General features: G+C 40.3%; 1 protein-coding gene across 5 annotated transcripts in view; it reads left to right on the top strand.

Annotated features, from left to right (window-relative positions):
* The window catches only part of CNST (consortin, connexin sorting protein), a 48,648-nt gene extending 38,720 nt beyond the window's left edge, over positions 1 to 9,928 (top strand). For 4 of the 5 annotated variants that reach the window (XM_039697704.1, XM_039697706.1, XM_039697705.1 and 1 more), the window contains 2 exons: positions 4,642 to 4,777; positions 6,418 to 9,928. In XM_039697704.1, the coding sequence (XP_039553638.1) occupies positions 4,642 to 4,777; positions 6,418 to 6,623 (342 nt within the window). In that variant the 3' untranslated portion in view covers positions 6,624 to 9,928. The remainder of the gene's footprint in view (positions 1 to 4,641; positions 4,778 to 6,417) is intronic. The other variant, XR_005626370.1, reaches the window with a different exon arrangement.
* The last annotated feature ends 14,334 nt before the right edge of the window (positions 9,929 to 24,262 follow it).

The raw sequence follows: 24,262 nt of genomic DNA, 5'->3' as shown, positions 1-24,262 counted from the left end.
TCACCAAATTCCAACTCTGGATTTAAATAGTTGCAAAACTGAAATAGTAGTTTTCATATTGTACAGGCCCTTATACTGGGTATTTCTTCTCTAGTACAAACCACATACAGCAATGTGCAAATGGTGGAAAACCACAGTCATTTTATAGAAACAAGATTTGTGCAGCTAACAAAGAACGTTGAAGCACAGTCAGAAGCTGGCAACAACAGATACTAGAAGTATATAGCTCTTCTTAAATATCTTTGCTATCATTTCTCTGAGAATGAAGTTACACACCAGTGGCAAAACAAATTGTAACCTCGATAAAGTTGCATTTTGCTATATAAAATTGAAGGTTCTACCATAAACTTTCTATGTGAGAGACAGGGAAGTGAGTAAAATCTTAATGTTTTTCCTTATTAGAACATTAGAATTGGAAATTATTTTTAGAAAGCAATGTCTACCAAAACATAGAGCTTTTGAATGGCAGTTTGTATACCAAGAAATGAAGTTTCCACTAAGTTTGGAGGCAGTGTTTGGGATCCTCTATTCTCTTGTATGGCTTGGGATCTGTAGCTTTGGGTTTGTAAGAGCTGTGCTCCCGTGTGAAGGGCTTACATGGTGTCTGCTGCTGTGTAAAGGAGCTCAGGTACTTGCATGGCAGGTGCTTCAGCAGGAAAAAGAGTTACCTTCAGTGGCTGTGGTGTGAATACTGAACCTGCTAAGTCAGCTCTTTTTCAAACTCCAATTACTCACTTATCTAATGTATTTTATTAGCCAAGGGGTTTGTCTGCTGTTTTACTGTAACACAGGCAGTCTTGGGTTCTGTCGTTTTGGGGATTTACTGCTTTAAAAAAATCTGGTATTGCTTGTTGAGTAGTTTCCTGCATTCAAACCAAACTACTTCATACAATGAGCTTTCCTTCCATTTGTAGTGCCTCCATTTGAGGTTTTTATTTATGTCTATATGCACAACTAAATTCTAAGCGTCAAGTTCAGTATGTTTTCTCTCAGAAGTTTCTTCTCAGAACTTGAATTACAAGGCCTTATTTTCATAGTTTTGTCTGGTATGTTTATAAATATACACACATCATATTTGTTGAAAATAAGCCCAGTGTAAGAAGCTTTTTGTTATTTTATTACCAAATGCTGTTTTAAACAGAGAAGAGACAGGTAGTTTAATTAGTTTATTTCTTCCAATTTTGCAATCTGGTTATTAAAATTTATCTGAAAAGTGTGAAACTTTTGATTGAAGCAGATGTACTTTCTATTAATGGTGGGGAAAAGAGAAAAACTTTATTTAACAGGGTTTCAATTAACCAACAGTCATTGCTGCTTTCCTTTTTGCCTGTTGGTGAAAATGCCACCACACAGCTGCATGCACTCTCAGTTCCTGTACAGCGACTGTAAAAGCTCCTGTCAAAAGATTTTGTGAAGGCCAGCAGAGCTGAGTAAGCTCAGTTACATAGATGCTCCGAGACCATCTTTTGTTAATTATCCAGCTTAGAATTAAGAAAATATCTGATGTTTCAATAGGGTCCTTTATGCAGCTCTTTCAGGTAAGAGCTGTTTGCAGGGCAGTCTGGTACAAGCCTGGTTTTTTCTGCCTGTGGGTCAAATCAAGCCTCTGCTTGACTTGTGGTCAACTGTATTAACCACAGTTCTCTCGTTAACTTCCAATTTAAGTAATACATTCTGCTTTTTTTAATTCCCCCTGCTTCCTAAAGAGTGGAATGTAGAACTTCATCTTGTGTGGCACCTAAGTCCTTCTCTTTGGATGTTTAATTAATGGGAGATGGGTCTAATGCAATCACAAAGACAAAAAAAACCTTAAGTATATAACTTATAGAATTTAAAGGCAGATGAAGTATAGTCATGCCATAGAACTGAGTCAGGGGAGGTTTAGGGTGGATTTAAGGAAAAGTTTCTCCACCCAGGGGGTGGGTGGACACTGGAACAGCTCCCCAGGGCAGTGGTCACAGCAGCAGCCTGACAGAGCTCAGGAAGTGCTTGGACAGTGCTCACAGGCACTTGGTGTGACTCTTGGGGTGTCCTGTGCAGGACTAAGAATTGGACTGGGTGACCCTTGTGAGTCCCTTCCAGCTCAACATATTCTGTGATTCTAGTCTAGGTATGAATTACATATCATGTAAAGGGGCCATTTTTCAAAATCCAGTTTATGGCTTTTGTTGGGATAGAGAAGTAACACTGGCCACACTGATTTTTATTGCAAAATCAAAAGCACTTGCTCCTTCTTTTTAAGCAAAAGAAGATGTTCATAATAGAGAAACCTGTGCTGTGTCAGATTAGTTCCTTATACATTTAAAGTAAATCCTGAAATGTATGGATGTAGGCTGACAGGGAAAGTAAATGAACCTCATTGTAGCAGGTCTTTCCTCCAGAAAGCCTTTTATGTAACTGTAATTACTGCAACACATTTCCACATAATCCTGTCAAGGATAGCCCTCTGGTTTTAAGCTTGGAGAAGACACAATTGGTGACACAGTCATTCAGAAACTACCAAGAGCCAACAGGCAAAGTGAAGTGCCTCAGGTTGCAGTGGTGACTTGCAGAACAGACCACCACTTCTAACCTTAGGGCAGACTGGTAGGAATGCCCTGCCATCTCTGGGTGACATTCCCACCTTGTGCAGTCCAAGCCACTTGGGAATAATCATGCCAGGCAACAGCCAGCCTGCTGTGTGGGTGGTGTGGGAGGAGCAATTGATCCTCTTTATGAAAGCAATGCTGTAAGCAGAAGCTTAAAATAATCTACTCTATAAAAGGATATCATTTCATCTCCACCCTTCCAAATAAATAAGTCAATTTAAGCACTCCTACATAATCCCCCTTCCTTGTCACAACAAAGAAACATAAGTGTTGATTTTTCTTCTGGCCTGTTAAATTTTCGTGGTAGTTTTGCAAGACTAATTTAACATTACCAGTAGAAGCTGCAACTCAGTGCACTCATTTTTTGTGGTGAGACACTTGCAGACTATTATTTCTGGGTCATTTGTGCCAGCTACTGGTTCTCTGCATGTTGACTTAAACAATGTATTTCCTCTGCCTCCACACTTCCATTACTTTCCAAGTACTTCCTTGCATTGTTTCATTAAATAATCCATTCAAGCTCTTGAGCAGATAAACAAAAGGGAAAGTGACTATCAGGAGTGTGGCAGAGATCAATTTTATCCTCTGAGTAGTTCTGGGTAACGTTATTTATTCGTCTGTTGAGGGCTATAAAATACTGCCAGACCAGAGACCTGCCAGTGCAATTGCCACATTTGTCAGTTCAGTGTTGCAAGGGCCAAGCTGCTGCAGTGCCTATTGGATTGTGCCCCGTGTCTCACTGTGTGCAGGGCACCATCTCTGACTGCAATCGATGCTTTATGTAAGCTCGTAGCACCAGGCAAGCTTAAGGACATAAGTTATGGAGTTCTTTTCTGTTTCTCTACAGCTCTTGGAAATGCAATGCAGACAAGTTTTTATGGGTGATCTTCTAACTTATGTTAGAGAGAGGCTTAAGCAGTCCTTTGTCTGCAACTACAGTGTTACTTGGAAAGTTGGGGAGTTTGGAGTTTTTGTGGAAGTTAGAGGCCTTTGGGGTCATCTAACAGATGAGTTGCAAATTCAGTTGTAAATGTGATATGTCTTATCTTGTAGAATAAATTTATACATACTACTTTTCAATTTAACAAATGTTACTGATGATGTACAGAATTAAGTTTTTTAAAGTCTTACTAAGATCTAGGAAGAAATAATTATGACTTTTTTTGAGGCAAGGATGTTCACAAAGTAAGAAAAAGGGGCAATTCTAAACATACTTTCTACTTTAATTTCTATTTATTTCTAGCACACCAGGAACTCCTTACTTAGGAAAGCATTTTTCTCCTGATACTTCACCTAATTTCATTTCATTAATAGTTAGGAAGTTACAGACTGCTCAACCAACCCAGTATGGCTTACCATATATTCTTGGAACTAATGGAAATGCTATAGCAAAGAAAAGAGAAGGTGTGGTTTGTTGACTTGTTGACCATATTGCTGTTTGTGTGACCAGCCTGTGGGGAAGGATTTTTTAGCTGCTGCTGTATCCAGAGAGCTTATTACAATGTGGAGCTGGAATCTATCCAGAGCACTAAAGCTTTCTTTTTCCCTGGTGTTCCCTCTCTTTGGTTTTGTAGCCCTGCTGTAGCTGCTTGTCCCCCCTGGGGAACCAATTGCAGTGCTGGAAAATTAATCTCACAATAAGTATCTGATGGTCTCTGCAGTATTATATCTTTGGAGAGGCAGCAGCAGTGTGTCATTGACTTCTTACTGCCCTCTGATGATAGTGATTTTGACACAAATCCGCCTCACCACTGCCCCTGCCCGTGTGAGCTTACAAAGGAACACAAAGTACGATCCAAGCAGAAAATGTGTGTGCATTTCACTTTTATAGCAATTAAAGGCAAGCAGAGTCGGTAAGCAGCAGAATGATACTGCAGCTGTCCTGAATGTTCAGGACTTGATGTCTTCAAGAAGGAGGTTTCACAAGTGCTGCAATGTTTAAAAAAAGTAGACTGGAAACCATTTATTAACTGTTTAGCTTGGCTGCTCCCTGAGTCATTGTTAGAAATCAAAGCATGAGCTCTATTTAACATATCACTGAATTCCCTGATAGATTACCCCAGTGGAAGGATTGGTGTCTATACTAAAGAAGAGAGATGACAGAGATGGAAAAACAATTGCTCAAGTCCAGCAAAGGCAAACAAAGAGAAGAGTGAGATTCCAAGAAATGGAAGACACATTGGATCAAGGTAGCTTAAATTTCTTAATTCATGGCTTGTGCTCTTGGGATGCAAATATTGTCAATATTTTTGTTCATAGCAGCAAAGCAGGCATTTATTGAACATGCTGTCTTGTTTTTTTAAAACTTAGTAAGTAAAGGTGATTGATCAAAGGTTGTTAATCTGTACCAGGTTTGGGTAACAAGACTACAGAAGGATACAATGAGCACACTTCTGTTTTAAAGCTTGGTTGAGAATGAAGCCACTGTTTTTTTCCTCTGGCTGAATGATTTACAAGTGACAGATAATTGAAGTCCTTTCATTAATGCTCGTTGCTTAGAGGTGAGAGGTGGAGGCTTTCTCCCTAAATCCATTTACTGTGTAGGCAGAGGGATGCAAAAGAAACAAGTCTATTATGCTTTGTCCATGGGTACATTTCCAGCCCTTTCTAGTGGTTTCCATGGGATTGGAGGGTGAGAGAGATTCTAAACTTGCTTTATAATTTAAATCCATACATATTGGCTAGCTGTCATTAAATCTGGCTGTACACCTTTTGATGGGCTAAATAGCCTCATGAGAAACACAGTATGTTTCTCATGTTATGTTTGTTTTTGGGTTTTTTTGAGTTTAGGGTCTCTATTATTCAAACTGAAGAGGTACTAAGAAAATTACTTATGATTGCTGATGATATAGAAAGTCCTATCTACCATGTATGCCAGCCACTAAATGGTGTGAGTTAGTTCTTAAAAGTGTGTTAGCATGTCTTAAACATTCACAGCCTGAAGAGACTCTATACCATCTTTTTCTTGAAATTATATTAAAAGTATTTATGTTTTATTTAAAATTCCAATTCGACTTTTTTAAATGATTTTTCCCCAGGATTTAGTGATTCAAAAGGAAAATTGGTTTGTATGTTATTATTACTTTAAGTTTGATTTCAAACACACACCAAAAAAAATCACTTGAATTTTTTTTTTACCCCATTTCTTCTCCCTGGTGTGAGTGGAGTACAGAAATTTCCTTAGAGCCACGGCAGTCTGACAGAAGGCACAGATGTTGTTCATGTGTATAGATTAGCAAGGACAAGTGAGGTTGTGAGGATGTAGCAGCACCTCTGCAACCTCTGCATTGCTCCTACTCTGGAATAAACAATCATGCAAAGAATTAGCAGAGAATTGCTGAGATGTAAAATAACCCCTCACATTAGCCTACACAGAAGGTTTCGTGTCTGCAGTCAAAATGTCAGAGCAGTCACAAGCAGTTCATTGTAGGGCAGTCTGTGTCATTACAAATGAAGCAAGAACATTTCCATTTGGTTTTGTTTCAAAGCCTTTGTTTCATTTGAACTGTTCCATGGAGATGGCTTTGGCTGTGGGGCCTTCCCACAGGTAAGCTTATTTTGCCTCAGAGTGGAATGGCTCCACCAGTGATCCCAGCAAGGACAGGTACACAGACTGCAGAAATGAAGCAAAGGAATTATTTAGGTTTCTGAAAAGATTGAGAAATATAAATTTCCCAGTGTGTATTGTGGTCACTTTGACATGGTGAGCATTATTAAGTGTGTTTACCTCCTGACCCATTCATGATAAAAACCTATCTCAGATTTTCTCACATGCATTTGTATTGCTTTGTATAGCATCTTTTTTCACCTTTTCTGCTCTTATTTGCAGATGAAGTGTCTGGTGGCTCCTGTATTTTGCTGATCCTGCTGTGCATAGCAACTGTTTTCCTTAGCATTGGAGGAACTGCACTGTACTGCACCTTTGGTGACATGGAATCCCCTGTGTGTACTGATTTTGCAGCCAACATGGATTTCTATTATACACAGATACTGCAGCGTGTGGAAGAACTTAAACACTGGATAGCCTTCTCATAGCTGAAAGGAGTGGGCACAGCATGCTGAGAGCTCACCAGTGGTTACTGGAGAGTAGAACAAAATTGTGACTTCAAGTTCTCTAACACTTGCCACCTGCAAGTGATGTGTATTTGATGATATACTTTCACATGTACTTAGAAATCAAGAAAATTTTAGTTTAGCAATCAGGTGGCAAAAAAAAATGTTCACATCTGTTCACAAGTGTAGCAGCGTGGTATGGGAGCATAAAAAGTTATTATCTTCATCGTTTTGAAAGTAGACAAGTAGCTTTTCATCCACTTGAGCAAGTGAAGAAGAAGGAAGAAAATTAACTGTCTTCTGTATTCTCTCCCATTGCCACACATTGTGTAAGCAATCTCTGGAAGCTTAGTAAAAGGACAGCTTTAATTTACAGCTGTTTGTGCAAAGGTGTTGCCTCCAGCTATCATGCAATAAGTCTCTGTTTTATGGAAACATTATTTTTTTTCTAAATCTTAATGTTTTTATCCATTTTATTTTTCCTGGTGAGCCATGTAATTATTTGGGTGGAGTCAGAAGAGTGCAGTGGCATTCACAGAGCCCTCATTTGGTAATTACCAGGCTGACCCTGTATCCTATATTCAGCTTGCAGTGAATATCATGAATGGGATAAATCTGCTGGCAGATTTCACTAAATTTCTTGGACCTTTACTCTCAGTATCATGTGGGTTATATTAGAAATGGAAGGTTAAAAAAGAAATCACTGGTCTCACTAAACACAGCAACTGAAGATGTTTACTAAATTATTCATATTAAATAATCAAGTGGCTTTGGCTCATTTTAAAGCACCTGGTAGCAGGTGTGGGGCTAACTGGGTTTTCCTCCAGCTATGTCACTGACTTGGAGTAATCACTTTGTGCCTCACTTTCTCCTCCATAAATGGGGAATAATGATCCTTGCCTTTGTCTATGAATATTGGAATTAGGGCTCACGTCTGATTCATCCCAAATGAGTGCACAGGATCACAGAAGTGTGTGGCTGCAGCCTCTGCCAATGACTAAAGGTTATGTAAAGGGGGACTGATCCAACAGAAGAGGCTCAGAGGTTCACTGCAGATCCAAAGCCTGTTGGTATTCCAGGGCACTTGTTCCAGCCCATAAAGCACATTTGCATTTATTTGCCCTGCAGTTCTGAGACCTGTAGTGTAAAATCTGTTCTTTCTCTATCAGCTTTACAAACAAATTTAGATCAGTACAAAGAGTGATTTTAATGGGTATTTCTATCACTTGGTGCTCAGCCCTCCCTGTGTAGTGGTGAGAGAAACACGGGCAGGACAGTGAAGGTGAGAATCAGATACACAGGCCCTTGGGCCACGCTCTGCCCAGGTGAGGCAGCTGTCCTTGCACAGGGCACAGTGGTGCAGCCCTGTTCCAGATGTGGCAGCTGTCCTTGCACAGGGCACAGTGGTGCAGCCCTGCTCCAGATGTGGCAGCTGTCCTTGCACAGGGCACAGTGGTGCAGCCCTGCTCCAGGTGTGGCAGCTGTCCTTGCACAGGGCACAGTGGTGCAGCCTGTTCCAGATGTGGCAGCTGTCCTTGCACAGGGCACAGTGGTGCAGCCCTGCTCCAGATGTGGCAGCTGTCCTTGCACGGGGCACAGTGGTGCAGCCCTGCTCCAGGTGTGAGTGTGAAACAATTCCTTTTCACCTCAGGAAACAGCATTTTTGAGGGGCCCACTTCACTCCACTCTGATTTCCTGCTTACTAACCTTGTATGATGCAGTGTGTTCAGGTTTAGGACATTATTTTGTAAAATGCTATGAAGTGAAATCTTTGAGATACTGCTCAGAATTATAACATTAAAGATCATGCTTTCTGACATTTGCAAGCAAATTGTCCCTCTAGTGAGCTTGATTGTTCCTAATGCACTGTTACACTTAACGGGTTTTTAAAGTGAAAGTTAAAATCATGGGTTTTTTCCTAGAATAAACTGCATGTATGATTTCTCTTTTGGTTTTCACTGTGAAGGCTTAGTTTATTTATACCCTAGGGAGTCTCATGTGCAGCTTTATACTAAACTAGCAAATTTCAAATGCCCAAATTAATGAAAACTTTTGGTTTTAGAATGAAACTTGAGAATGGTTGTTTGGGGGTTGTTTGTTGTCCTCAAGAGTATCATGATGGGCTGCTCTAAAGGAGAAAGGGAAAGACACTTCTGTGTTTTAAAGTGTTACTGGCTGGTTCAGTTTATTATTTGAATTCTGGGTTTGTTTGTTTATTTATTTAGTTTTTCTTTTAAAGAGAAGCTTAATTTTCTATTTTGGCAATTTACTCACAGAATAATTAAAAAGCATGCTTTCAGTTAAAGTATGTATTTATAGTGACTGTGTAGTTAGAATATATTTTGGGTTTCTGTAACTTTGCATTGAGTGTTTCTGAATATTAAGTTTATTCCTAAAGAGACAACTGTTCATTTCAGCTTAAAAAAAAATATTTTTAACTTTTTGTGCACTTCATCACCAAAAAGATCAAGAGGTATTTATAGATCTATTTATTAAAAATATATCAAACATGGTTATCAAAGATCCACAACTTTTACGTTCATTTAATTAAAACTATTTTAAAACAAATATTTTATTTTAAACTGTAAAGCTATTTGAAATCAAAGCAATTTTTAATAAGTATTTCAGTTTCGAATCAGTGATCCAAATCCTGGCGTTTTCTCTTTGTGCTGTGTTCCTGGTGCAAAGACTCACAAGTATCAGCAGAACTGCCTGGAAGATCATGGGGAGGTTGGGCAGCACGTCACCAGCAGGTACCCACTGAAAAGTGAGCAGCCAGACGTTCTGTGTAACCCAGACACCCTTCCCTTGTGACAGGAGCATCTCTTCAGCCTTCCCCAGCCGTGCCAAGGCAGCAGCCCTGCAAAGTCTCCCAGGATCTGAGGCAGCAGGACGAGCACATGTGCACAGGCTGTCCAGCTCCTGCTCTGAGCTGCTCACTCCTCAGTTGCAACCAAGGGTTCAAATCTGGATCCAATTTCTGTTGGCATTCCTTTATGAAAAGCTGATGGTGCAAATTCTTGCTTCATGTGGCAGTTCTGTCAGTGCAAATGGTCTGTAGAATTACCAAACTTGCAGCTATCAACAGAACAAAATTTGCTGTGCATTGGAGCTCCAAAGAGTGTGCAGGCAGGCCTGATGTTGGCCTTCCTACGTGTTCTGTTCTCTTTGGAATAGTGGTGACATTGCTTCCAGCTGGGAGACCTGAGGGGTTAGGATCTTGCAGACAGGTAAATCAAAGCAAAAAAAATAGTGGATTTGAACAGTTACTACTCATCTGAGTGTTTGAGGTAAAACAATACCAGCCAAGAGCTCAGATTGTTTCAGGAGGAAGAAAGCAGTGGAAAAAGGCTTCCCCTTCACACACATGCTTGGTGCATTTTAAAGCCTTTTGTATATAGCTTTTTATTCATTGTTTCCTTCCCTGCCACTGTGTTTATGGCTGTTCTGCTTGGCAATAGGGGGACCATACTGTGCTGAGTTGAAAACATTTGTAATTGATAGAAAAATTCAGGAAATGGTTCCATGCTTGACAGTAGTTTGAAAAACTTTTCATAAAATATAGCTGCATTTCAGGCTGCTAGTGTACCTTCAGAGAAGTTGTGCCACTTAATCATCTGCAGCACTCTGCTAGAAACACCCACCTTCCTGTTTATTCTTTGAGCATAATTATTTCAAAGAGATTCTTGTGATAACAAGGCTTTTTATGTAGATTCAGCATTATGCTGACAAAAGATCTGACCACATAATTAACACCCTCACCCCAAACAGCCTAGACTAGACCAAGAAAGGCACTGTGCTGTAGTGTAGCCACCCTATACTACAGGCTTCTTCTCAAGACAGCATGAGGAAGCAGACATTCCACAGCCCAGGTATGCCAGCAGAAGTTTGTGATCTAGACACAGGCCATTTCAATTTTTTTTTTCCATTATCCTTGGTTTCATACCTGGAAAATGCAGAGTAGCCCTGGTGACAAGGAGTGGGAGGTATTGTAACAAAAAGGGAAATTCTCGTTTAGGGTTCTTGATAGTAAAGGGCGAGTTTGAACTGTCAAGTAAACAGAGTACATTGGAAGTCCAGATTCTTGAGTGACTGGGTACTGTTCCACTCAATAACCTAAAGGGATGACCCTCCTAAGGAAACATGTTTGCCTACTTTGTACTGTAATGTAAAACCAGGAACATCTGAAGGGAATCAAAGTTATTTGTAACAAATTTATCTTAAGCTTCCTTTAGCAAAAGGAGTAAATAACTGTCTTTGAAAATCACCCAAGCTTGTAATTTACATACTGTAGCAAAAAAAATAAAAAAATAAAAACTGTCCCAAAGAAAATACATTAATCTTTTTGGGTACTGTGATTTCTAAATGGCTGGAAAGACTGAGATTTTCTGTGAAATTCAGGTAAATAAATAATCCCTCCAATAAGAATTTCATTATTAAGCCCAAACCGGAATGGAAAGTGAGGATAAAATATGTAACGTTTGGTCTGTGTTTTGGTGTGATTTTCCTGGGTGATTTGTCTTTGTTTCAATATTGAAGCAAAAACCCAGTTTCCCCACAGAGCCTGGTGCTGCCGGACAGGTGGGTTTCAGGTACTAAAATGTTGCCTTACTGTATCATTGTGAAAGCAAATTGACAGATGGTGAGTTTCAGAATTCCTAGGAATTGGTGGGTGACCTGGATAGTGGTCACAAGGCATTCTGCTCTCTGAGCTCAAATATATAAAAACACAAGCAGTTGCAAGTCAATCCAAACTAGTAGCTTTTGGTCTGAATAGGAATGTATCAATGCTACATTTTGGAACACTTTCCCACCTGTTTTTATTCCTTCTGTCTCCTTTCCACTTTACCACTTCTTTTCCAGTATGAAAAAGCACATTTTCTATCATTCACAGGACCATAAGAGAATTGAGTTAGGAAGGGACCTCAGAAAGTCTCTAGTCCAACCTTCTGCTGGAGGCAAGGTCAGCTGGGGTCAGACCAAATTGCTCAGGGCTTTATCCAGTTGGGTCTTAAAACCCTCCAAGGATGAAGACTGCACAACCTCCCTGGGCATATTCCTCTGCCTGTCTGTGCTCAGGGTGAAAAGGTTTTTCTTTATACCCTGTATCATCTCTCTTTCCATTTGTTGTCTCTCATGCTCCCCATACTGCTGCGAGGGCATTTCTTAGTAACCTCCTCAGAGATTTCATCTCTCCTCCAGGCTATACACTATTTTCTACCACTGTCCTTCTGATTCTTCCCCCTTTCTTGTCCACAGAATCCTCTTTCCTGACAGGAATCCAGAATTCTTCTATTAAAATAAGGATCCTGCATCCCTTTCCTCTTCCACTTTACATTCCGAAATTCAATAGTAAGATTTAGAAATCAACAATGAGGCCACAGGTAAAACTGAAATAGCAATTGCAGCTACTCTCGTAGTAAACCTCTTGCTGACTCTCACTGGCTCACCAGTGTATAGCAGTGATGGCAGAACTTACACTGATTACTCTTAAACAGCTGGTTTTTAAAAGACTGCCTGCTGACGTCCATGTCCATGTCTCTTTATGAAATATTTCAAATATTTTTCTCTAAAATAGCTACCCAAGGAAGCCTAAAATATTTAACTATAAAGTCCTTTCTTAAAAATGATTTTTTTATAATTTGGCTCCTGTAGAATTTAAGGCTCCTTTATATCATTTGTGATTTGTATTACTTGGAATTAAAAGTCGTGGTAATTAATTTTGTCATAACATGAGCCTAGGGTTTACTGATTTCAGTAATGTCCAAATATTGTGGTCATCTCTTGAAGAAAATGATGGTGGGGAGTAGGTGCATGCTGTTTTACAGTTGCTCTGTGACAGCTGTTACTGAACTGATACCAGTGAATTTCAGCCAAAGTTGAACACTTGGGTTCATCCAGATTTTTTTAATATGTCAAACAGGCTAAAATAGAAAATATAGACAGCACTGAAGAACAGCCAAGATATGTCCAATACTAGACCAAAGTCCTTCATTAATCTAAAATTTTAAGCTGCTCTTCTTGAAAACAAGTTTGAATCCATCTTCACATGACATGAGATCCGTCAGCTCTCTCCCTCTGCTTTTTGCCAAGGAGCTGTCTAGCAAAGTGTCATCTTTTAGCCAAGTTGGGCCCCTGCTGTAGCACTCATTTGTTAGGCTGCTGGGAAGTTTCCAGGAACACTTCTGTCAAGTGCCAGTTAATGATCGTGTCCCCTTTCATTGCCTGGCACTGAAATGAGTTTAAGCCCCACTGTTGTGCTTTCATAGACTGATCAACTTTACCAAAAACAGCTTTCAGAGTGAGAGCTAAATGTTTTTCAGAAAGCACCACGTGCCAAGTACTGCAATGAGAAAACTTGACTGGTTTTGCCATAACACGTCCAGACTGCACAGTTGCTGTTTGCAATGCATGGAAGCAGTGCCCAGGCTGTGTTTCCAACAGGGCACCCCTTAAGCTGGCCAGGATTCACTCTGTTCTCCTGAGCCAGCAGCCCTGCACGAGAAGGGAGTGGTTGCATCAGAAGTGATGAAAGCATGCATGCATTAGAAATTGAGCAATGTGAAATGTTCCTTCCACGTAAACCTTACACCTAAAACTAGAGGTGTTTTTTCCTTTTTTTTTCAAACTTTCATATAGGAACCATTAATCAGTTTCCTTTATCTTTTTATTAGAGAAATACAGCATTAAGCCAATTCCTCTGTTTCTTTTCCAGAAATAGGAATTAATGCTTTTTGCCAGGGAGAACATGCATCTTGCCACATGATGCTGAGAATCTTCGTGCTTGTGCAGCTTTTCTGCCAGAATTTCTAATGAAATGGATGGATTGTTTCTGAGGCTATCAGAGTAGCAAGAACATTTTCACACTACTTCTCTTGAGTCAGCTGAATCCAGTGCACTATGGAAGGGACTTGCATAAAAAAAGGGAGTGGAACGTTTGAATCACTAAGGATCTGTACAGTCAATTTTAGCAAGACAAAATGTCAATATCTACCATCAGAGAAACCAGCAAGGTTGCTTCAAAAGACCCACCATAAATAATAGAAAAGAGTATGTTTGAAAAGAGTTCTAAAGCAAAAAAAATATATTCTGAGGTTTCTAGTGACTTTTCAAAGATTTGAAGATTTATGTAGCAATTGATAAATAAGGGGGAACAACTTCTCAGTGTTACACAAGGTAAAGATTAAGTATTTTATGGATAAAAGGGCTGCAGAATAATGCAGCAAAGACCTTAGATTAGCTAAGGTAGTTTTTTACTGGAAAGAATAAGAAATATTTTTGATAAAGGTATCTATCAGTGATGGTTTTTTCCATCAGATTTTACAGAAATAGAAAAAAGACATACAATAGTTTAGTGACATCAGGGAGGAAAAGGGACTAAGGATTAAAATATTGTTAAATTCTTTGTAGACTCCTTAGGAACAAGTGGTTTGTACAATCTCATGTAGCAGGAAGAAGAAGAGCAAGATCAGAGCTTATAAATTCTATTTTATGATCTTTTGTCGGTTTCCAGTTCCCACTAGGACAACACAGATTAGGGAAGATAAATGAGTAGCCTTCTGTTCATAGTCTCTTTGACTACACACAGCTTTGAAGATTTTCTTTAAAGATATTTTCGTATTCTTATAAATTTTGTGGTGATCTTAAGGAATCAATTTTATTCAAGGGATGAATTTCCTTTCTAGTATGCAGGACAAACTGCAAATGCCCTTTTAGCATATTTTTAGTACTTGATATCATCATAGCCATGGTAGCTGGTTGCTATTTACATGTATTAAAACAAATGGTATCAACAGACCACATACTTGTGGGAACACAAAGTAAAATGGCAATTTCTATCATCAGAAAATGAGGCTCAGGCTGTCTGCAGTTACTTTGTGTTTCACCATCCAACTCATGCTCTGTTAAGTACCAGGAAAATAAGAATTCTCAGCAGAAGGGGCCCTGCTGAGAATCCTAATCAAGGCACAATCTCACGGCTCTGCTGGGCTTCACACAATACCTATGGCTGTGCCAAGAGGGAGGAAACAAAGCGATGTGGAAAGAAGCCGCAGTCACCAGATTCTGCCTCCCGGCAGAAATGAACTTCTTGTGAGGCACAGAAATGTTTTGACCGTAGAGCGGATGTTGTCATCACTGTCTGCAAATGTGAAAGATGAAAATCGTTTCAAACGTTCTTGGCATCCCTAAAAATTGACTTTAATAACTCTATTTTCATTTCAATTTTTTTCTTACTGAAAGCTTTCCCTTGGTTGAAAGCAAAGAAAATTATGCAATTTTTGAGGGGTTTTTTTGATGTGTACTGTCTCTTGTATTTTTCTATAAATAGGGAATTACTTTTCTGAGTCAATTCACTGGGTAATAGCGCATGATTTACCTACAAAGGCAAAGTAGATGGCCATTAGCAATAAGTGACTCATGTATTATAAAACAGCCCCATTAAAAGGAACCATCCCTATCAAGTCACGCAGTAGGATGATGAAACAATATTTTCAGTGAATAAGCTGAATTTTGCAAAGCGTAGCAAGCCTTGCACAGCCCACCCACACTGCCAGCTCAGTCTGGCACTTTGTTGCAATTTGTGCTGGGATCTTTCATGGCTAAAATTTCTCACTACAGAGCAGCCAAGGAGCCGAGGATTCTTCTCTTTGCTCCGTTCCCCACAGGGATGCCCAGGTCTCTCAAAGCTGAACAGCCAAGAGTTGTCTTTAAAGACACCTGCAGCTTCAGCAGTGAAACCCCAAAACTGGGAATCAAATGTTCTGCTCCCCAGAGATCAAGCAGTGTCATTTAGAACTGAGCCTGAAATTGTTTTGCCTACAGTCCAGCACAGAAGAGACTGCACAGCTGTCCAGTGGTACTAAATTTGCTTAAATTAAATAATTAAATTTGCTTAAATTAAATTTGTTAAATTCATTAAGTAGATATGAGTAGTATGAGGGATTGAAGACTTCGGGATCCCTGAAAAAAGCATCATGGAAACCCTAAAAAGACTTGTAGAAAGATTTGAGTGGAATCATGAGACTGCCTCATGATTTCACTATCATTCAAATACGAACACATTTCTTAAGGTAAAAAGTCTACACTCCATGGCACTTACATCACAGAGCACTTACCATCACAGTCATGAATTTAAATATGGTTTAACAGGTCACACTAAATCTCAGGGTAAATTTAATTTTATTTTTCTGGCTATTGTTCTGAACTGCATTGTTAAATAGAAAACTACTTTCCTTCCAGGTTTTGTGGGGGGGGTTGGTAGTGGTGGGGTTTTTTTCCTAGTCCTTATATTCTTTTCCATTTTATTTTCCTCAAATCTGCCTCTGGACAAATTTTTTTTTTGGGGCCAGAGAAGGAAATGGCTGTGGCTGAAAAAGGCTGTGCTGTGACACGGTTTGGAGTAGTTGGCAGGAAGAATTGATGAAGTGGTAAGAACACAAACCTGGAACTTGGGAGGGTTTACTTTTATTGTCTGCTCTTCCACAAATTTCCTGTGTCTTAAACAGATCACTTAATTCTCCTGTGTTTCAGTACACTGCATATGCAACAGGGACAATTCTCTGAAGCTCCCTGTGGCAGTGCTCATTCTAATGATCCTGAGAGTCGGTGGAGTCATGCTAATTTCAGAAGTAACACATTTTAAGCTACATCAGCAACTTGCTAGTCGCGCTTTGACTGAGATGGTTACCCAGCACTGTCACAAGTAATTGCAATGAACCCTGCATCTGAGAAAAGAAGGGAAGAAAACCCTTCTTGTTATTCACTTTCTTTTTTGAGTTTTCTCTGAATATGGAAGCTGTTTCAGGGAGGCTCTAGGAAAGAAGTATGGAACAATAGGGAGATACTCTTTAATATTTCTGTCAGCTATTGTGCTGTGCCATCAGGTGAATAAATTGCATTCAGTTTTGGGGGTTTTTGTGAGTTGTTTTAGCATCATAATGACTATACTGTGACATTTTACAGCTATTTTAAGATACCTGTAGAAAATAAAAACCTGTAGAAATAAAAACTGCTTTTGCCTCCCTGCATTTCCCTGTGGGAGTGAGGGGTAAAGCCAGTTACCTGATGGATGTATCTGCAGTACACAGAATTGCTGGTCCTTCCCACTTTATGGCACCTGCAGAGGAGCAGGGTTTTTAATGGGCTTAATGTTGCTGGTGGTCTCTGCAAAGGGTGGGGAAAGGAGAGGGGGAGTTGGCAGAAACAAACCGTGGAAAATACAACCAGGTTGTTTTTTAAGTGTCAGTGCTAAAAGCTTTGAAAGAGAATGTGGAAGTTTGTCCCCCATCCTTTTCACATTTATACCAATTAAGCTTTTTGCTACCTGTGAGTCACTGTAGTGACAGGATTAGTTGGGCTTTAGTGATTTAGATAGATATATTTAGTGATTTAGATTCTCAAGTTCACTGAGAAATTGCCCATCATAAGCTATTCACTGGAAATCTTGAAAATTATGTGGGAGGCTGATATAAAGGAAGAAATGAGCCAAATTAAGTTACATCTTCCAGTTCAAACACAACCTAGAAATTCTCTAGTGCAGCTGCCTCCAGAAGCAGCCTTCTGTGACAGGTATTTGCTGTGGAAACTGCCCTTGACTGCAGAGAAATTCAGGCATCTTGTTGGTCCTGCAGTTTTCCCCCTTTTTGTAAGTCACTTACTTGTAGAATTTTGTGCAGAAGGTAGAGGTTTTTGCCCATTTTCTTCCAAATATGTACCCAGGTGGTGGCAGAGAAGAGTGATGGTATCATAATCTCTTACTGAAACAGAAAAAGATTATGGTCACAGCAGGTAGCACCCATTTTTTGGTGCTATTGCTACATTTCTGTGGACCCATTTTTCAGACCCATGCATATCCTATTTTTTTCAGTTGATGCTGGGAGTTCTAAGTACAGAGAAGCCACCATTTAATCATGTCTATCCCTATGAAAAACAGGAAAACCAGAAGTGGATGTTAGATAAATAATCCTAACAGCCCCTATAAAAATTCATTGTTAGATCTCTGTGAGTTGAAGTGCTCATCTCAGCACATCTCACTGAGGTGCTGCTATTCAGCACGTTTGAGTAAATGCTAAAAAACCTTTAGGAGGGGGAGGGAAAGGGCAGGTCCTGTAATTTTATGAAAATAGGTCGTATGAATGGGATTTTCCTTGTGATGAAATACTCATTGCTGCCAACCTATTCAAATTGGAGAGAGACAGAGGTGCAAGGGATATAACTGTATTGTCCTTTCTTCACTCTATTTCTTGTTTCTCATTGTTTCTTGACCTCAAATATCTCATTCTCCAAAACAAAATTCAGACTCCTGCTGCTGCTTCTGCTACTGTGAGAAGTGCTGCTTTCTTAAAGTAAATTACTGATAGGCTATGCTGGACATGTCACCAGCAATCCATATTATCATAGGATATTTGCTTCCTTCCGAGTTTTCCTCTGCTGCTGCTTCTGCTACTGTGAGAAGTGCTGCTTTCTTAAAGTAAATTACTGATAGACTATGCTATGCTGGACATGTCACCAGCAATGCATATTATCACAGGATATTTGCTTCCTTCTGAGTTTTCCTTCTTTGGAAGAACAATTTCATTTAGGTGTACTGCAAATTTCAAGTGTAACTAGCTTTGAATTTCAAATTCACTTCAAACCAGCACATGAGCCATGCATGGTCTCTGTACTTGGCTGAGTTTGCACTAGTTTAATGGGCATTGTCGAGCAGCCTTCTCTCAAATTCTGCAAAATTGTTGGCAGAGATCGAGTCTCTCTTTTCTGTCTTTTTAAGGCCTCAATATTTAAATAATTAAATACTTCAATATTTACAAGAAAGCGTTCAAACACTGTAGTTAAATGAGCGCTAATCCATCACTTCAAGTGAATAGTGCCATAAGCAGAAGCTGATGTGGAGGAGGCACGTTAACTAAGACCTGAAACCACTCATTGTGTAAGGAAGGTAAAAAGAATACTGAACAGCTTCCCAATGACTACATGAACAGGAATCCTTGAAACAACAGGACATGCTAATGTAATTAAAGACAGCAACATAACATGTAGGTACCAAGAGCCAAAATCACAAAGTTCAGGCAGTCTTATTTCTGGGAGTGGAGGCATTGGCTTTGCAATCTTAATAGACAGTGCTCTTTAGAGAAGCAGCAACAGAGCTGTATTGCTTTAAAATATTCAGCTGAATCAAAATCAGAACACTTCTGAGTATTAGGCTATTTTCTTCCAAAACAAAATCACAGTGAAACAGAAAAAGCCGTCTGATAGTCCTGCAGCATCATCTCCAGCTAGAGCAAAGCCACATTTTTATATGCTCACAACTGTTCTTACACAGATATTCTGGTGTACATTTGTCACTGACCTTTCAATCTTGGAGATGAGTATTTTATTGCTATTACAATTAGCATTTAAAGCTCGTTATGTGCCATACTGCTTGGCAGTGCACAGGTCCTGCTTCGCTGCTGGTGTAGGCCTGCATCTCCCCAGACAAGAGCCACAGGGAACACAGTCAGACCTTGCTGTGCCCCGTTCCCTCTCCCCAGGACGAGGCACTGCCCCACAGAGAAGAGCAGTGCAGGGGCAGCCCAGCTCCCCAGGCTCCCAGTCTGCCCCAGTACTTTGCTGCACCGTGGCTGGGGTGCCACAGTGCTCAGTTTCCCTCTCACCACTGCAGGGAGCCCCACAGAGGAATTTGATTTCAAATACATTTGACACGTACCTAAAGCTAGTAAAATGCTTTGAGACACTCTGGACTTTTTTTTTTTTTTAATGCTAAAGAAGAGAAAAAATATTTCATGGTTATGATTTGACACTGTGATTTAATTTCAAGCTGTTAGTCTCATATTTTTTCAATAAAAGGCATACTGAAAGAGCCCCACAACCAGCTGCTATCACTTTTCTGTTGTTTCTATATGTTACTCTCCTGGTATCAATTTTATTTCTTTGGTTCTTTTAACACTGCACTTCATAAGGGGGAAAGCAGCATGACACTGTCTAATTCCCTTTCATGACACTGACATCTTGAAATTACTGGTTTTTTTCTTCCAGGTTAACAAGAGAGACTGGAAATCTATTTTAATGGCAGGTTTTTATTTTCCTACAATTCATCTCTTTCATGCTGGTGGGTAATTTAATTTGTTACTGACCTAGTTTCCATTACAAAAAATTAGACTATTCATAATCACAAAAGCTTCATCCTTTGAGACTTTTAAAAAACATATGCTATCAATTATTTTATGTTACAATATTTTTCTTACTGAGTGCCCTGTTTCATATGAAAACAGTCTCTTTGTAGCAGCCTTGCCGATGATTCTTTTTTAACAGTGAGGTGTAATTACTGCCAGGAAGGGTGGCACTGAAATGTAGTCATGGGCTGGTATTTGACCAGCATGGCACATGATGTAGCTGTCACGGACACCACAGCCTCATTGCAGGGATGTCTCCCTCCAGCCATATCGAGGCAGAAGCAGCCACAGTAATTAGAGGTTTGAAACCCACGTCGTGTAATTGGTTCTGCTGCACTGTGCAGAAGGAGCGACCCTATTAAGAAGTGGAAGAAGACAGAAAAGCAGGTTAAAAAGCAGGTTATCTGAGTGATTCTTGCCATCCCCTCCAGGTAATTGATTCTTTCCTGCTTGCTCTCGCTTTGGTAGCCCTGGGAGGAGCAATCAGTTTGCTCAAAGCTTTTTGGCAATTTGCCCCACTTCTAACAGGTTTTGGGGAGGAGCTGGATCCAATTGACCTTGGACAAGAGGTTGCAGCTGTGAGTGTGATGGCTATGACTTTTTTTGGTTCCACCTAGAGTGGGAATTTGTCCCAGTTCCACCAATGAATGACTCATTTCCTGGACATGTAAGTCAACATAAATCTCTGGTATCCATAAGGAAAATGCAGTTGTTAGTAATTATAACTTCCAGTGGACTTAAGGTAAGTTCAGCTTCTTCTTTTTGTTTTTTTACTGTGCTTTAGACTTGGATGCAGATCCAAGGTATTGCTGCTTGGCCAGAAGTTTGGTGGAATCTTGGACAAATTTCCAAAGCGCCTCCAGCAGGTTTTTAAGGTGGCAGGATCCGCAGAGCAACATTCCTGGAGCTGCTCCGTGATTAAAGCTGAAGTCTGTAATAACATGTTCACTATTAATGTTTCTGCTGTTCTCCCTTCTAAGTATGGATGTAGAAACAGTCCATGGAGACTTTTGTGCCCTCCATACCCACCAGAGTCCTTTGCCCTTCTGTTCCCAGCTGCCACAGGGAATTATGTGGGTGAGGGAGAGATGCAGCTGCATGTAATAGTGACGCTAGCTCAGCCTGGGAGAAAGCAAAAGGGCCCAGGGGAATGGGAGGGAATAAACTGGAAAACATTAAAGCCACAGTTTTTAGATTTGGATGAGACAGAAACTCCTCATGGGCCTTATTTGTAAAGTTTGTTTAGGGGTATCCTCTACGCAGTCTGGAATCCTTACCTGATGCTAGGTGATTACACAATATGTTAACTGCGATTTCAGACATTTTATGTAATCAGTTCATCAGAGGTAAAGGCTTCCTCCGTGTTTTGTGTTTTCAACCCTTTGTGTTGTATCCCAGGTTCAACAGTGTTTTTGTAGTCTCAGCTCATTAGTGTGTATTCTTACTACAATCTGAATTTTTTAATTTAAAACTTTTATCCCTTGAGGCTATATTTTATTTTAACAAATATTTTAAGAAGATTGAAGCCTTAGAAACTATACTTAAATATAAACAATTTTAATTTCACTAGACTGTATTCAAATATTTCAGGGTCAATATTTATTGTCCATCACAGTGTACACAGATACAACTTGTTTACATCCACAGACCAGTGTTAAATCAATCTCTAATCTAGTGAACCAGACATTGCAAAAATTAAGAGGTTATTAAGATGTTTTGCAACCAAATCTAACCCCAAAGTCCTTGAAGGATCCTCCACCTGGAGGATGTGAGGAAGAGAGATGCCATGCACGAAGGACTTCTTAGTTGTTTACACGCAAGAAACTGTTCTTCCAATTTTTGAAAGACATCTGTGCAGAATCAAAATGAGTTCTTGGTAGCATGTTGTCTCATTAAACTGAGGAGATGTCCTCTCCCTTCTTGGCTGTCAGTAAAATGCAGGTAGGTGTGAGGTCATGTGCTCTGTACATCCAGCACTTTCAGATGCACCCGAGATAATGCAAAGAGGACATAAATTGGAAGAGAACATAAGTGGATGATGGAGACAGAAGGAGTGAGCTCTGGACACCACCTTGATGGCTTCCAAAAACTGGAAGGAAAGCCAGAGGGAAATCTAGAGACAATCTTGTTCAAGTAAGAGGCCAGATACAACAGTGCCCCTCGCTGTGTTTAGTCTAGCTGTGTGTACATCCCCAGTCTTGTTTTTGGCAGCAATTACTATTTTCACATTCATCCCTTCACTCTTCTCCACAGTTCCTGCGAGAGAGAGAAAACAAGGAATGTGTGGCCTGATGATCTGAGAGAAAAGATAATTGAGAATTCCCACAAAAAGAAAATTAGTCACGGTCTCTGGGACTGCTGATAAGCAGAAACCTCAAACAAAACAAGCATCCAGATTTTTATTTCAAAACAAATGTCGACCTCTGTGCAGCAAGCCCTTTGCAGGCTGCTGCTTCAAAAATAGAACCTTTTACACACTTCGCCCTTCTTTGGGTTTTTCCCATGGCTCCGTGCCCACATCAGACGGACCCTGCCCTGGCTGCGGTGCCGGCCCTGCAGGCGGAGCGGAGCGGGGCGGTGCCACCTGCTGGTCCCGCCGGGATCCTCTCGGCTCCGCTCCGTGCAGTATCCCCAGCTGGAAGGGACCCAAAAGGGTCATCGAGTCCAGCTCCTGGCCCTGCACAGGACACCCCAAGAGTCACACCATGTGCCCAGAGCACTGTCCAAGCACTTCTTGAGCTCTGTCAAGCTGCTGCTGTGATCACTGCCCTGGGGAGCTGTTCCAGTGCCCACCCACCCTCAGGGTGAAGAAACTTTTCCTTATATCCACCCTAAACCTCCCTGACACAACTCCAGGCCATTCTCTCAGGTCCTGTCACTGGTCAGCACAGAGCAGAGATCAGTGCCTGCCCCTTCTGTTCCCCTGAGAAGGAAGGTGTAGCTGCAGTGAGGGCTCCCCTCAGTCTCCTGAGGCTGAACACACCGAGTGACCTCAGCCACTCCTTCCATGGCTTCCCCTCTAGGCCCATCATCATCTTCACAGCCCTCCTTCAGATGCTCTCTAATAACTTTGCATCTTATATACCAGAACACAGTACTTTAGTCTCCATAGCCTGTAGTTATTTTTAAGCTAAAATGTCCTAGTTTCAGTTTCAGCTTCATCCGATGCATCTTGTTATTTATTCCTCTAAAGAAGATTAGTAATTAAAATAAATAAATAAAATTCCAGGGTGTTGTGTAAAAAAAAAAAATACAGAGTAAGCAGGACAACCAGAGCTCTTAGTATTTATCACTGGTATAGAATCATTATAGGACATGAGAAAGTGTTCATTGGAAATTACCTTTTTCCTGCAGAGGCAGGTATGGCTGTTAAGCACATAATAAAATATAAGAGCACTCTGTCTCCAGGTCCATTAATGAGCCTTGCTGGTGCTACATCAGCACTTGCTTTGTTTCAGTGATGTGCTGTTTTTTAACAAGGCCTTGGCATGCTGCCATTAACTCGGTTTTATGTCTCTTTGGTGTTTTCATAGCCACAGGCCAGATGGTTTCAGCATTATATTCTTCCTCTAATATGAAAGCTGATCATGGTGCTCCAAATTACCTTCATTCCACATGCTATATATTTTGTTGTGTATCACTGTGCATTCAGCATAGTCATTTCAGCTTAAACTAAACCTAGGAAAATTTGCAATTAGGCAGCAGGTAGAGCTGGTGACCAAGCACAGCTGTCAATGGGGCTCTTACTCTCTTGGGAAGCCTCAACTGCCACTGGATTTGTAGGACGGGGGAGAGCAATTTTTTTGGTGAAACAGGAACCTTGAAAAAGGAAGAATATATATAACAGAAGCTAATTTGTAGTTGTGGCTGAATGATGCAGTAAAATGCAGTCTCATGAGACAAGACAGAGAATATCAGCAGCTGGGAACAGTACTGCTGGTGCCCACAGTTTGCTGTAGCAGCCAGTAGTGCCTAGACAAGAGTGTACAACCAAGACAAGGGGTTCCACATTCCTCTGTGGCTTAAGCTCATTGCATACAAAAAGGTCCCTTCCATTCCTCATTCCAGAAGGAAATCATTAAACTGGCAGGGAGAAAAATAACATTAGGAAAAAAAACCCAAGAAAACAACATCTGAAGCTGCATGTTCCATGAGATTTTTTTTCAATTTTTTTTTTAATTACTGTAAATTTTTAACAAATTCAAATATTTTCCAAACTTTGCAAATGGGATGTTATTGCGGGAGGCTGCCAAATCCTGGGGGGGATATAATTAATTGCAAAATGTCTTCTTTAGGCTTACAGTGGCCATGTCCTATATTTCATACATCATGAAGAAAATTGAGCAGTCTGAATTTAAAAAAAGTTCGTGATGCACCCATTTGCTTATTCCATAAGCTATCAAGTGAACTGATTTGTATGCCAGCCTTATTTCTGACAGCTGTTTTGCC

This window comes from Passer montanus, unplaced genomic scaffold (genome assembly GCF_014805655.1).
Source record: "Passer montanus isolate IOZ18808 unplaced genomic scaffold, ASM1480565v1 scaffold12, whole genome shotgun sequence".
Lineage (NCBI taxonomy): Eukaryota > Metazoa > Chordata > Aves > Passeriformes > Passeridae > Passer > Passer montanus.
Note: the sequence above shows the minus strand (reverse complement) of the source record. Positions and strands in the feature narration are given on the sequence as shown.